Below are 14,858 nucleotides of genomic sequence, written 5' to 3'. Positions count from 1 at the left end.
ACATATCGTATCAGCACAGCGGGCAAAGTTACTCTCCTAGAGTAGGAAAACGAGCAATCGGGATTTACTGCGCTCGGATTTTTATTTCTTTGCAGATATTGGTATTCACTCGCTCCGTTTCGATCCATCGGGTACGGAACCCTAAAAAAATAAAACCTATCAAAATAAGACATTTAACGTAGGTATTTTATTTCGATTTAAACAAACACTAACGATTGATGAGATACATACTCGTAGTAATATAGTCCGTACCTACTTAGCAAAACTTTTCTACAGCCTACATCTGTTTTCACATTTCACACTCATTTTAAATGCAAATAGAAGTATTTAAATAAAAATGCAGTTGTTGAAAATGCGCGCCTCTCCTTCGTAGCTGAAGTATCTGTTTTGTTATGCATTGCTATCGATCTGGGTGCAGGCTGGGTTAGTTTAAAAGTTGAATTAGATTTAGCCAACTAGTTCATTTATATTTACAATCAATACCAAACAATATACTTTAAATTATTGTCTCTCCCACATATGCGATCTGTATTGTCTTAGGAGCTGTTGCACCACCCATTGATTAATTTTATTTGACGGATAAATGAGATTCCGTTTCCGTCTATTCAAACAAAACAAACAGAGACAGCATCATATTTATCCGTCGTTAGACAATACGGCCTCTGGTCAAACACAATATACACTTTGCTCCTGCCAGGAGTCATTGACAGTGTAGAGCTTGCTAATCTGAAGTGACCGGTTGGCAAAAACGAAAAAGTAGGAAATTAATTACTTTAAATTTAGTAATCAAAACAAAACAATTCAAGTATTAGATATCTAGAGAACAGTCACGTATATTTTTTTTTATAAAATGTTAATCAATATTTATTGAGTATTATCACTGGCGTGAAGAAGATTTTTATTTTAGTTTGTCTCGAGTATACAGCCATCTTTCTTATGTATGTTAGGAAAAGGACTAGCTTTTAGAACCAGGTTTCTCATACGTATTCAGTGTACGCACACGGCTTCTATTTTGATAATTCGAATGTTATTAATGAGAAGAACTTTATGATCAATTGCTACAGCTTTTAAATTATACTTAGAACGTTAGATTATTTTTATTCCGAATGATAACCTAAGTATACCTATCATTGACATCTATATGTACTAGACAGCATGTTTCTTACATCAAAACGGCGCACAAAATTTGTTCACAGCGCGGATTTGTGAACCTTTCACTTTAATTTGTTGACATCGGTGACAGGGGTAGTGTCAAAGTAATATTGATGATTAATGCGCCTCGCGTTTTCTTCTAAATAGCCAGTCTAGTGCCGTAAGATACATAGATGTCTATGATACATATACTTATTATTTATACCTGGTTTAGGTTTATCGACATCTATGTACGTACATCATATCATCATATCATCAACATGCATTATATTATGCTCGAAATATTGAAAAGTCATGGATAAAGGGAGACAGATGGTAATAAAATAAGCGCCAATGTTTTAAATACCGCTGTAAATAGGTATTCATACTATTAACTTGTTAGTTAAAATTCTCGTAGGTATTTGCAGTGGTAGGCAAACTTTCTTGATAGGGGGCCAAAAAGTGACTGATATTTTTATTGGCTCGAATTAAACTAAAAAATATTCTGTTTTGACTTTTTTAATCACCTCACCTCTACTCTCTACTACACGGCTAGTCTAGCTGACTCCTTTACCCGTGCATCTGATGATGATGATGATGGTGATGATCTGATCCGGCCGATTTCGGCAACAGCTTCAAATCCGTCGGTGTCACTCATGCGTTCGCAAGTGGCTTACGTAGTCAGTCAATCTTCTTATCTATTACTTATTCTATTTGGCGATCAAAATAATATTATTTATCGCGGGCCTTATGGGTACTATTAATTTCGAAGGTACGTCGGCGGGCCGGTTTAAATTCCTTGGCGTACTTTGGCCATCACTGGATATTGCTACAGTATTGTAAATAAAAACAAGGTTTAAAATTATATCAGTGTAGGGTACCTAAACGTTAATCGATAGTAAAACCATACTCGTAGGTATCTCATCGATGGCATTGACATAAGCGGTTGATAATGAGATAATAGCATTAAAGAGATTACAACTAAGTTACAAATGATACAAAACTAATTTGCTGACAACATTACCCCTATCACTCATCGACGATGAAGTTGTAAGAGCTTTCATAATTTTGAAATTAATAGTAAACAATCTAGTTTTTTTGTTATCCGTTTGATATAGCTAATTAAACAAGTAAGAAGTCATAGAAATGGGTACTTTCATTTTTATGAAACAACAGTAAGGCGCTCTCCAATTGGGATGTCCCATTTTTGACAACGTGTAATAAATCGAAAACCGTTTAGAGAAATAGGCTTTGTGAAGCGTTTTCAGAAATCAAATTCCAAACATATAATTAACTGAATGAAATAAACAAAATCTAAGTAATGACCTTCATTTGACCCCTGCAGTGTCCCGTCACAAAACAGGTCACTAAAGCAGGTCTACACTCTAAAGCAAATTGACAGTTTGAAATGTTGCTGTCCTTTATCGTAAAGTCCGAAATGTATACGAGTATTTCCAATGTATTTTTACAAATTAAATTATTAAATTACTACATTACAAGTAAATATAAAAGAATTTAAATAAGTATCAGATTTTAATAAAAAATTAGATATTTTTACTTATTATTTTTTTAACTAAATAGTAACTATCACATCATTAAACAAACATAGAAATAAGCGAAGCTAAAAGAAGAGAAATAAATAAAACTATTTGTCATAGTTCATTTAGGACCCTAATCCGTGCTTGTATTATTGTCACATTGTAATGCCACAGATTATGTTATGTACGACCTGATTTTTTCTAGGCAGTGGAACGTGGCTGTCTCACTGTGACGTCATCCAGCGTATTTCGTAAAAAAATATAAAAAATTAAATACTCATCCAAATTCAAAATCGATGAAAAAGGTATCTTAAAATATCCTATTCTTCCCTTAAATAAAATAAAAACTATAGGTTATTTTTTTTGGTGCATCCCAAATTGGCCATTACTCGTGCGATGATGCGTACATCCGATGTCATTGTTAGCGCAGCCACGCGACCAAACGTACTAATATTTACTTACCTAAATCCTTTACGCGATTATGCGATGTGAGCAAAAGCACGTAAGAAATCGCACACGAAAGATAACCAAGCAGGACATTACCTAAGCACTCACCAAGTTTATAGGAACGTCAGCAGAACAAGGCTGGTACTTCAACAGCCTGCTGAACCTGAGAGTACGTTGGGCCATCGTGAGAGGCCCTACAGGGCGCGAGACGTGTATAAGGGGAGAAGGGGGTGGCCGTGCCAGAGTCGATGCCGGCAGCGCCACGCTTCGTCTAACAGTTTCTAGGGGCACTGTCCGCGCCACCAGGGTGTCACTACCCACAGAATTAGCACTCCCACTAAACATGTTCATCAAGTCCCCAATAGAGCCACCGCCACTGGACCCTCCACTACGCAACTTGTCCAAGTCTGTCAAACTCGAGCCGCGACGGACCCGCAACCGCGAACCGCTCGCGTACGCCTGGTCGCGGCGCACGTCCGCCTCGCTTATCGCCTGCACTTTGCGACTACGAAACATTTTTACAGCGTTATCACTAAGTTACATTACAAAGCTACGTCCGGGATAACACTAAGCGTTAGCAGCACCTGAAGCTGCAACTAATTTGCATACAAATAGCTGATATGCGCGCGAGTGGTGCTAACATTAGGGCCACGGCCGCCCGCACGATGCCGTTATCGCGTCCTCACTTCGCTTCCGCCGCCATCGCTTGCGCAACATTGCAAAGTTCTTCAAGACCCAAAATATTTAAATGCCGATCCATTTTGAGAGTGCGTACTGAACGGAGTCTACTAACGGACTGAGTGGAGAGTGCGTAGATCGCTATGTACGTATGGAGCAACTCAGCTGAACTAATGAGGTGATCGGGTTCAAAGGCAGCGAGGCTCTGCGGGGGCCAACCGCCTCTTGAGCACTAGCCGGCGGGATGCCGAAAGTACGAATATTTATTAGAAATTAGAATAATAATAAAATATCATTCCTTATTTAAACGTGTTTACATCTTTATTAAACATGATACTAATTAACAAACAATTTCGCTTTGTATAATTTGTTTAGGTCGCCCGCAGCGCTCTTGTCTACCTTGCCCGTAAACGTAAATTACTTGTTCAACATTAATCTGCTTAATTATTTTTGTTTCACGAAACTAACATTACATGTATTTGAATTTGAAGCATACAGATTTATTTGACCTCATTGTAAGACGACAAACAAGCTTATTACAACTAAACCAACTCTCTAACTTTATCCAGATTAAAATACCTCCATAACTACTAACCTAAATAATCATATACCATTTATATTTTTGTAATACAATTTTCCTCCCTATTACTCGGAAAAAAGGCAGCAGACCTTTTGTGTGTTTTAGCTTATGTGTGTTTAAATGTAATTCACCCCTATCGATATGTCAACATATGTACCTACCTAATCTCAAAAGAAACTGCGGCTAAATGAAATGTAATAAAGCCAATTTATTTCAATATTTTTACGACCGAGACGTCCTTAGACATATTGCAACAATTAAGTATTTATACTAAACTAATAAGACCTTGACTACTTCATAAGTTATGATTAGTTTTTTGGAGTCTTTTTGTATTTTTTATTTCAACTCCAAATTTGTTACTTTTACGGGTATCCCGTGAAACCATATCGAAAATACAAACTGAGACATGGATGCACAGAAAAACCAACAAAAAAAATAGGAATAATTCGTGTCTAGATTCCTGTCCAGCGGTGGTGTAGGGGTTATAGCACGCAGCACGGATTGCTGAGAACCTGGGTTCGATTCCCAGCGCTGGTCTCTTTTTCTGATTTTTCTGTGCATCCATGTCTCAGTTTGTATTTTCGATACTTCATAATAATAACTTGGAAATAACGAGTCAGTCAGTGACGAATTTTCATGAGACGAAGTCGATAGGTGCTAATCATAGTTAACTCTTTCATTATGGCCCTTGTATGTACAAGATAGAGAAAAAAAAAAGCCGTGGTGGCCGAGTGGTTTGACCTATGGCCTCTCAAGCAGAGCATCATGGGTTCAAATCCCGGCTCGCACCTCTTGAGTTTTTCAGAAATCATGTGCGAAATTACCCACGAAATAGCCCGAAACATGTCGAGCTAAACTCGGTTTAAGACGTGAGTTATCCGTTATAGAAATAGAAATAGAAATAGAGCAATTCAATGGTGTGTGTGAAGTTCCCAATCCGCACTGGGCCCGCGCGGGAACTACGGCCAAAGCCCTCCCATTCCGAGAGGAGGCCTGTGCCCAGCAGTGGGACGTATAAAGGCTGGGATGATGATGTACTCGTACAAGATAACCCTAAAATAAATATAACCCACGCGTATTTATGATACCCGATGTATTCCCCTTGGACATGATTTGAGCATGTTAGCAAAATCGCGCTCCGAACGTCTATAACCCTACAAGGGATTAATACGCTCGTGTTAATATTACCGTTCTAAGCAAAACTAACTTAGTATTGGCATACACCTATGTCAAAGGCAGTTTGGTTCAATGTTAACAGAAATGGGATGATAAAACATCTAATAGAGGTCAGAAAAAGTAGACTTCAGAAAAGCTATCGTAATTTGCGTCTTACATATCTGGCCTAAAACATATGTTATAGTATGTAACATATGTTAGTGTATGTTGTTTTTATAGTCTTAAGTCATAACATAACACTAACCATAGCAAGTCTTAATACTAACTATCCTATGTTAAGCGTTACTTGTGTTTTGTAACTTTATAAACCAAGAGCTAAAGTGCCGACAAACTGCTCTGTAGTTTGGCACAACAAATGTAAATTAAAAATGTAACTCCTAGCAGAAATAAACTTTTCTATCTATCTATCTGTTATTATGACCAAAAATAGACTATATCTCTATCTTTTTTTTTTACTTGAAAGCTCTGCTACGAGTTATGATTAACATGTTTAGGTAAAACAAAGACGTAAACTAGTATATATATGTTACAAAGGAGTTACTTGATGTCACTTATGTAGAAGCTTATGGAGAAATACTTGATGTAGATACCTATGAAAGTTATAAAGTTAGAAATAACTTTAAATAAACGTTACTGCCAAGTCAATGGCTGTGGCCTTCAGTGCGATTCTATATCAAAAATGTAATTTTCATTAAGTTATTGTGTTTCTATATGTACAAACAACCAAGTATTAAAATCCCTTCAACTCTTTAGGTATGCAAAAAAATTGCCCCCTAAAATGATGCTTTAAATTTCTTACCATATTATTATGCTCACGTCATATTACTTTTTCATTCCTACATACCACCTCTTAACAGGAAAAAACAATATTATTGCAAAAGCTAAGAGAGCAATAAGAAAACGAATTTCCGCTATATATTTTTTCAAGGGTATAGGTCAATGTCCTCGAGGCTGCGTATGCTGGTACTGGTACATAAAATGTATTATTCCCCACACATTTATTGTACTCAGCGGGAAGCATAGTGCTACTATGTCACTAGATGCATTTATTTTGTTCCTGATATTGTTACGTAAAGGAATAGTAAAGAAGAAGAAGGAATGGTACAGGATTCCAATTAATCAGATTTATAGTTCATATTAACTTTTGTTTTATTTAGTGAACTTTATTTCCGTTGCAAAAATATGTACACACGACTTTATGCACTTAACATTAAGGCCGTGTACCTATACATATTTTTGCAACTTTGTCCGTGTCGATATCTTTGCCCTTGACTGTACGCAAAACAGCCCAGCACTTTTAACAAAAGTTTTAAAGACACGGTCTGTTCTTGGTAGGTCAGTCAAGGATATTTTCAGTCTTACATCGTCAAACAAATATTAAATTCACGTAACTGGGGTTGGCAACATCTTTATTCGGATTAATTCACAATTATTCGCAAATGAAGGCAATCAATTAGGTTTGACAACCACTTTGATCGTTTTGCAGCCACTTGAGATACGAATGATGTTTTTAGCTCACGAAAATAAGTAAGTATTACACTATCAGTAATAATTGCAAACTTTTCATCTACCTACATTTTAGGAGTGACAATGATTATGAAAAACTCTTGTGTCTTTTACTAAACGATAACCTGCTTTATTATTTGACTACATCATCCTTGTTCTAATGCTAATAGGAACAAGGATAATGGTAGTCAAATATTAATAAAGTAATAAAATCACAATCAAACCAAAGTACCCAAATGAAAACGCAGATTTCCATTTACGGAATTAATATTTGAACTTGTTTCATCTTTTCTTTTTATGATACTGAAATAAAATTCGTTTAGTTGTATATATCTAAACAATTATTAATCTTTTGTGAACTTGTAATGTTATATCTGAATAAAGTGTTAAATGACATTCCCGATATTAAACAACTATGCTAGAGGTAGAGTTTTCGCTATATTTTTTTTATTGTCACTATAAGTACTAAAGTGAAAATTGTAGTAAATGAAGGTAAAATTACTTATTTATTTTACATTATCATTTACCTAATGTTGTTACCATGTCATTTACTAAAGTTAAGTGTCAATTTTTTAATTAAATGGCTGTTGTCTCCATGACTCTACATACTCTAGAAAAAGTGCCTGAGTAAAAGCCAGAGAATGTAACTGCTTATTATTTCGATGTTTTTCAAATTGCTCTCATTGAAGACATTGTTGCTTGGACCTCCGGTGTCAGCCAATTCTGCACGCATTATAAGTGTGTAAGTAAGTTAGATATGGTCATCAGTAAGCTTGCTTAGTTTTCATTATTAGGCTCGTCGAGCTGTGTGTCAAATGTCTCTCAAATAAACATTTCTATCTAAACTCTGACTATCCGGTATCAGAATATAAGTCGTTTATAAACCTAATATAAAACTAAAACGAAAGCTAAACGTTCAATAAATATCGTGATCGGTAATGTGACGTATTGACGGATGTCAGTATTTATCACTAAAATCTAGATATCTCTATTCCATTTTGTTAGTTTGTGCTAAATATTAATATCCGTCAATGTACTAGATTACGCGATCAGTATTCTCACGATGTACGGATTGTGACAATAATGCAGGCAGACGTGCCCCCAAAATGCCCCAACTCTACTATACGACTGATATCTACGAAACTCGTTACAGTACAGTCGAGTTCATAAACATGTGAGCAAAAATTTGATTAAAAATATCTGAACACGGCTCTATTGTTAACAGCGTAGAAGCGCGTTCAGATATTTTAATCAAAATAATTTATTGCTTTATAAACCGCAACCACCTCTTTATTTTACAAAATAAGTAATAAACAAACACAATTGACAAACATTACAGATATTTTTTATAAAATTTTTTGCTCACAAGCTTATGAACTCGACTGTACTGACGTGATAAATATAGAACTAAACTTTGTTTGCCTGCGTATTGCGGGAATAGAATGTAATCATCAGTATATTGTTTTGTTTTTATTGTAGGTATATTTATTTTTAAAGCAGTAAGTAATTTTCGTTTTCGGTCCTCTGGATTTTGGCATTATGTCTTTCTTTTGCTCCAGTGGGCAACATTGCCCACTGTGAGCCTTTTGCACTACTGAAGCGCACGAGAGCGTTGTAATTGTATTCTTGATTGTGTAAGTTTGCAGTACTAAATTAACGATTTATCTATGTTTTATAGTTGGATACAGTATTTATTGAACGTCTAGTTTGCGTCTAAGATATGGGATATTTTTATAACCCTCTTGGGTGATAAAGAATATAGTTCAGTACATTTGGTAAACTAATTATGTATATCAGTCTTATCTCTGCATACTCGTGCTACTTATCGTATATTACGTATGCTAAGTTTAACGCGGTGTTAAAACATTTAATTGGTTTCTGATGCTGTCGTTATGTAAAAGAGTTTTCAATTATTTTAATAGTTTTCCAAAGATGTCACTGTGAATTAATATCGATTGGAAAAACTTACCTTATCCGAAAGAAGGCTAAAAATATAAATTCTCCACATTGTCGACAAATAAAACATAAAAAAATTGAGATTTAAAATAATGAAAGCAGAAACCTGCAAAAATTAATAATTATTAAAAAATATATATTCTTATAAATTTTTCATTGAATCAATAATTAAGAAGAAAAATAGTATGGTATCATAAAAGTTCTGCTTTCATTGAAATGGAAAAATGACTCACATTCAGCTGCATCACGACTTTGTTGTATGCTCGATGCCACCGCTGCTTTGGCGTCAACTTCGGTTGTTCAGGCTGGAAATCCAAAGGTTCCTCTTCCTGTCTATCTTGATCGTCTTGAAATACATTGTCATCTTCATTGTACTGTTCATCTGCCTCATTGAACTGTTCCTGATCGTCAAATTTCTCTTGTTCTTCACTGAACTGTTCGTCCTGATCATGGAATGATTCTCTGTCCTCATGGAACTCAGAGTCTTGTTCAACAAAAGACTCTCTTCGGTCATGGAATGTATCTTGCTCTTCAGGTACTTCATGGAACTTTGTGCGTTCTTCTTGAAACTTGACTTTTGACTTGTCTGTTATTAATTCTGGAATAAAAATTAAACCTTGAAAGGATTTTTGTTCAAAGGTGAAAGAACTAAAATTTTATTTCGTTTCGACGATATTTTGTATAAATAATAAAGTCAAAGTTAAAATATCTTTATTTAATTTAGGCTATAACAAGCACTTTATGAATGTCAAAAAAATCTACCACCGGTTCGGAAAAACCTCTGTTGAGAAGAATCCGGCAAGAAACTCAACGAGATATTTTTTTTTTAATAGTAACTACTAGGTTATTTAAAAGGAATAGCTTTTTTTTAAAATAGTGCTTTTTTAATTTACTACCATTACTACCATTTATAATTGTTGAGCTTCAGTTTGTGACATAACGTTTTTTTATTAGATGTAAAAAAAAGTACTCATCCCCACAACATTTAAAAAAGATTATGAGCAAAAAGTAAACAACATTCTTACCTTCCTTCGTTGTGGGAACGATTAGTTTCTCTTCAAGGTGGAATGAGCTTTGGGATGTCCTTCGGTCAACTACAGACGGCGTTTGACTGTGGTAGCTATCAACTGAAGGTTTCCTAATTATCGATCCAGTCCTGGTCGGTGACGTCTTTTGTATCGAACCACTGCGCTGTATTGTCTCTTCAGGCAAGTGACTTTCTTCCAGAATATCCTCAGGAATCGTATCATGCGTATACTCATCTTCACGATACCTGTCCAAAGATATTCTGTCGCGCTCAATAGATTGATCATATTCAGTCTTATGGTACTCGTCCTCGTAGGCACTTTCGTCGTATGTCGACGGGGGTAAGTCTTCTGGTGCATCCGGCAGCGTTCGCGTTCGGCGTACAGAAGGTCTTTGTATGGACTCTTGTCTTCTTAACGAAGGGGTCCTAGGTAAAGAAGTAGACGATGATGTTGTCACTGTGGGCACTGCTGGTGATACGTCGGGGACGGATGGAAGTACTGTTGTTGTACTTGTGAAAGGCGTTACGGGGGTGATGATAGATGATTGAATATAGTGTGTTGTCGTAGCAGGAACAGCCGCCGGTGGATGGCTTACAGAAGGTGCAGCGACAGCTGCGGCAGCGGCGCCAAATAGACTTCCTAGTTTTTTAGCCCCACCTGCCATAAAGTTTCCTAATGTGGCAGCACCAGTTAGAACACTTGCTTGCAGTTGCTGTGTAGGTTGTTTTTGCTGCTGTTGCTGTTGCTGTTGATGTTGCTGTTGTTGGTGTTGTTGCAATTGATGTTGTTGTTGCAATCTCATTTGTTCTTGCTGTTGTATCGCAAATTGTTCTTGATATTGCTGTTCCTGCTGTAAGTGTTGCTGCTGTTTTTGAGAATGTATGTATTGCTCCTGCTCATATTGCTGTTGGTATTGATAATCTTGTGTTTCATCTGTGTACTGATTTTGAGGTTCCTGGTACTGTTCCTGGTGTTCATACGATGGATATTGTGTCTGATTGTCGTAATGCAAATCGTACTGCTGATAACTATGATCTTGGTATACTTGTTGCTGAGTTGTCACTGGCGGCTGTGGTAGATATGCAGATATCGTCGATGGCACAGTCACAGGTAACAGAGCGTCCGATTTACTGGTCACGGGATATGTAAATTGTGTCGTCGCTTCCGTTTCACTCCAAGGAGTTTTTTGAGCTGAAAGTTTAAAGAGCACGGTGAATATATTAAAAGTTAACTTTTCACAAAAACAGTGGAGTAACTGAGACGTCATCATTGAAGTATTTTATTGAACCAACTGAATTTGATAAAATCCAATGATGGAGCGGAAGCTGTTATCAAATGCGTTCATGAATGATTCATTTTATTTTAAAAATAAGTGTGCGGATTTACTAAAAGGTTTAAATAGGGAATATGAATGGATTGCATAATTTCTCTTAAATAACGTAATACAAAACTAGGCCTATGTCCAGCAGTGGACGTCTTTCGGCTGACATGATGATGATGATGATGAATACAAAACTGAAAAACAAATCAAAATTGGCATGCACAAATCATAAATATTTGTTTAAGATAAAGGAAGACACGAACGAAAAAGCTTTGCATTCCATCTTTTAGTCAAAAATTAAATTATGTATGGACTTTCTTTATTCGTCGTGTCATGACGTCATATGACATTACGCATCTCTGTCAACATATTGAACACTTGTTCAATAAGGAATATACATACACAGTATACATATATAAGCTTTTTTTACTTTAAAAAAAGCCTGTATATGTATACTATGTATGTATATTCCTTATTACCTGCGGCAGGAGGTGTAGCGTGAGGGGTTTCATCGAAGAAAGGCTGCATTCCATCTTCATCATAACTGCAACAAGTAACTTAGTTCAAAAAAATAATTATGACCTTGTAATTAGACAAATTATCGAAGTAATATTGAGTACTTGAACGTAAGCGTTGAGGCTCAATTAATTTTAATTCGTGCACATCATGGATTTTTCATTCAGACTATAACTGGTTGGCCAAAGATACAGTCCATCCCATTGATCCAGTACTAAAATGCGAGCAATCCATCTAACTTCTGTAGAAAGTGCTGTTAAAGCAAATTGCTAGATATATTTTACAGAAAAAAATGTGAAGCGATCCAAAGCATGAAACTTTGAAGGGTGTTTTTTTTTGTAAATTGTAAGTTTTAGCCGAAATAACAAAACACCGGTCCATTATTTTTTCATGTTCTCCAACATATATCAAGCCAGTAATTAACTAGCAATCTGCTTTAACAGCACTTTCTACAGAAGTTAGAAGGGTAGCTCACTTTTTAGTAGGTACTTTGGACGTCAATTTCTCCAAATAAGAAGAAAAAAAAAGAAATAAAAAGAAAAGAAAGAAATAAGAAGAAATAAAAAGGGGTTTGTTTATTTTTGTAAAATGTATGCAGTCCTGATGGTCCCAAAGGAAGACCAGCGCCGTTCGCACGGGCAGCATTATGCTGATTTGGGACCATTTTGTGACCATGATACGTATTTTTTTTAGTTTTTTGCTTTTTTTTGGGTAATTGTCACGAATAAATGTTTTTTCTTTCTTTTTTTTGAATAGGTTGAGTTTGGGCAGCTTAAAAAAAATAAGTGTCCTTTGTTTTAGACTACTCTCTAACATATATAAAAATAAAACAAATCGGAGCCGGACAGTTGGGTGTGGGTACCTTTCCGTGTTAGATTAGTTTTAACGCATTCACTGCCACCTGACTTTCACAGGTGTCACCGACGCACATGTGCGTTCAAAATGTATGAATAGTTATGACAGCGGCACTGGGCGTAGTTCCGAAAACGCATATATGCGTCGGTGGCAGCGAATGCGTTAAGTGGTAAATTTTCTTTGTTCATAATTGTTTTGTCACAAATAAAATGCAAAAACAAATTAATTGTTGCTAAAAATAATGCTTATTATTTTTAATTGGTACTTACTTCGTATTGTAATTATGATCTTGATAGTGTTCTGTGACGGTGCTGTGGTAATCGGGTTGGTACACATAGCTATCGTAGCCGTAGCTTACGTCGGGTATTGTTTTCTCGGGTTCTGTGGACAAAAATAACATGTAGCTACCCCTACACCACCGCTGGACAGGAATCTAGACACGAATTTTTCCTATGAATACATATCTCAGGTTGCTTATTTCTACTACGTTACTTAAGCAGCAGCACTAAAGAAAAATACAAAGACTCCAAAAAAAACAATCATAATGTAGTTAAGGCTTTGTTAAATATAATTTTAAAATGGTATAGCCGCTTAAATTTTACAATACAATACAATGATTATTTATTGTACTTACACCATAAATAGTAGCGATACAGACACAGGTACACAGAGAGAAAAATTACAAGGTAAGCACCCGCGTAAGGCGACCTTATCGCTTAAGAGTTTTACATTTAATTAAGTATTTTGCGTATGGATCCGAGACGTGGTGCTTCACTTTAGGCCTTATAAATAGGCTCATAGCTGCTCAGCGAGCTATGGAGAGCGCTATGCTTGGGGTTTCTCTAGGGGATCGAATCAGAAATGAGGAAATACGTAGAAGAACAAGGTCACTGACATAGCCAAGCGATTTAGCTCGTCGACGGCGATGGGCAGGCCATATAGCACGGAGAACAGATGGCCGTTGGGGTCGAAAAGTTAGTAGGACGTCCACCAATGAAATGGATGGATGACCTAGTTAAAGCCGCGGGTTCACGGTGGATGCGAGCTGCTGCCAACCGAGGCAAATGGAGGTGTATGGGGGAGGCCTAGGTCCAACAGTGGACGTCCAAAGTGATATCATAATAATATGACAACATAAGCACTTAGTAATTTTAGAGTAGGTAAGGTACCCTTGTCTAGACCAGGGATGTAACGGATGTGGTTTTATTGGAACCGAAAGCGGAACTAGATGTTTTCAATTTAGTTTATCGGAACCAGAAACGGAATCGGAACCGAAAACGGAACAGGAACCAGAACCGGATCCTGAGTGATAAGTCGACGAGATGTTAGTGTAGCACGTGGCAAGCGGGGCAATGAGCGAATGACTGGTATAAACCTGTTTTTTTTTATGTACGCCGTTCAAGTTTGACCGCCGCGCTAAGCTACCGATACATCCGATATAACTTCTGTTTCAAAACTAACGAAACCGGATCCGAAAAGGATCTATAAAGCCAAACGGACGTTCCGACTTAACGGAAACGGAATCGGAACTCCGTCACATCCCTGGTCTAGACCACAAGGTTCTCTTGGCTTGGTGATGGAAATAATTTATGGCTATAGTTACCAGGGAGATAAGGCACGTGATGCACGGTGGGTGCGGGTGTGGGCAAAACCGGCGCGCGCGGCAGTCGCCGGCCGCCGCGGCCGCTGCGCACGGAGCCCGACTCACTGCCCGGAGGCATGGGGAGGGCACGCCCGCGCTTTGGCGTTGAGGAGGGTGTAGCTGGTGAAAAAATAATCATCATTATCATCCCAGCCCACATACGTCCCACTGCTGGGCACAGGCCTCCAGTCCTCTCTGAATGACAGGATGAAAAAAAAATGTTTTTCTCAAACATGCCATGTAATGTTTATGTGGTGTCCTTAAAACAGGCTTCAAAATATACTGTTGCAGGCCTAGGCCTGCAAGACAACAGTCTTTTGTTTCAGTGCAAAACGTCAAATATCCACGATAAAGGCCACATTATACACGACTTGAAATTAATATTCTGAATTTCTATGGTTAATTTTATCAGTTACTGAATAAATTCACATGACTATGAATATTCTATATGTAATTATATAAATATTGCCGACGAGATTTACGT

At 37.0% G+C, this 14,858-nt stretch overlaps 2 protein-coding genes across 3 annotated transcripts in view; both read right to left on the bottom strand.

The window, feature by feature from the left end:
• unc-13 overlaps positions 1-14,858 on the bottom strand; it is a 382,374-nt gene that overhangs the window by 256,929 nt on the left and 110,587 nt on the right. For both annotated transcript variants that reach the window (XM_074104223.1, XM_074104224.1), the window contains exons 13-17: positions 14,336-14,494; positions 13,002-13,113; positions 11,841-11,905; positions 10,038-11,231; positions 9,246-9,610 (exon numbers count right to left, since the gene is read on the bottom strand). In XM_074104223.1, the coding sequence (XP_073960324.1) occupies positions 9,246-9,610; positions 10,038-11,231; positions 11,841-11,905; positions 13,002-13,113; positions 14,336-14,494 (1,895 nt within the window). The remainder of the gene's footprint in view (positions 1-9,245; positions 9,611-10,037; positions 11,232-11,840; positions 11,906-13,001; positions 13,114-14,335; positions 14,495-14,858) is intronic.
• LOC141439844 (uncharacterized) lies at positions 58-4,001 on the bottom strand. Its single transcript, XM_074104237.1, has 2 exons — positions 3,225-4,001; positions 58-141 (listed from the first exon to the last, which is right to left on the bottom strand). The coding sequence occupies exons 1-2, from the start codon at positions 3,630-3,632 to the stop codon at positions 106-108; spliced, it is 444 nt and encodes a 147-aa protein (XP_073960338.1). The 5' UTR covers positions 3,633-4,001; the 3' UTR covers positions 58-105.

This window comes from Choristoneura fumiferana, chromosome 21 (assembly GCF_025370935.1).
Source record: "Choristoneura fumiferana chromosome 21, NRCan_CFum_1, whole genome shotgun sequence".
NCBI lineage: Eukaryota > Metazoa > Arthropoda > Insecta > Lepidoptera > Tortricidae > Choristoneura > Choristoneura fumiferana.
This window is presented reverse-complemented; position numbering and strand designations above follow the sequence as displayed.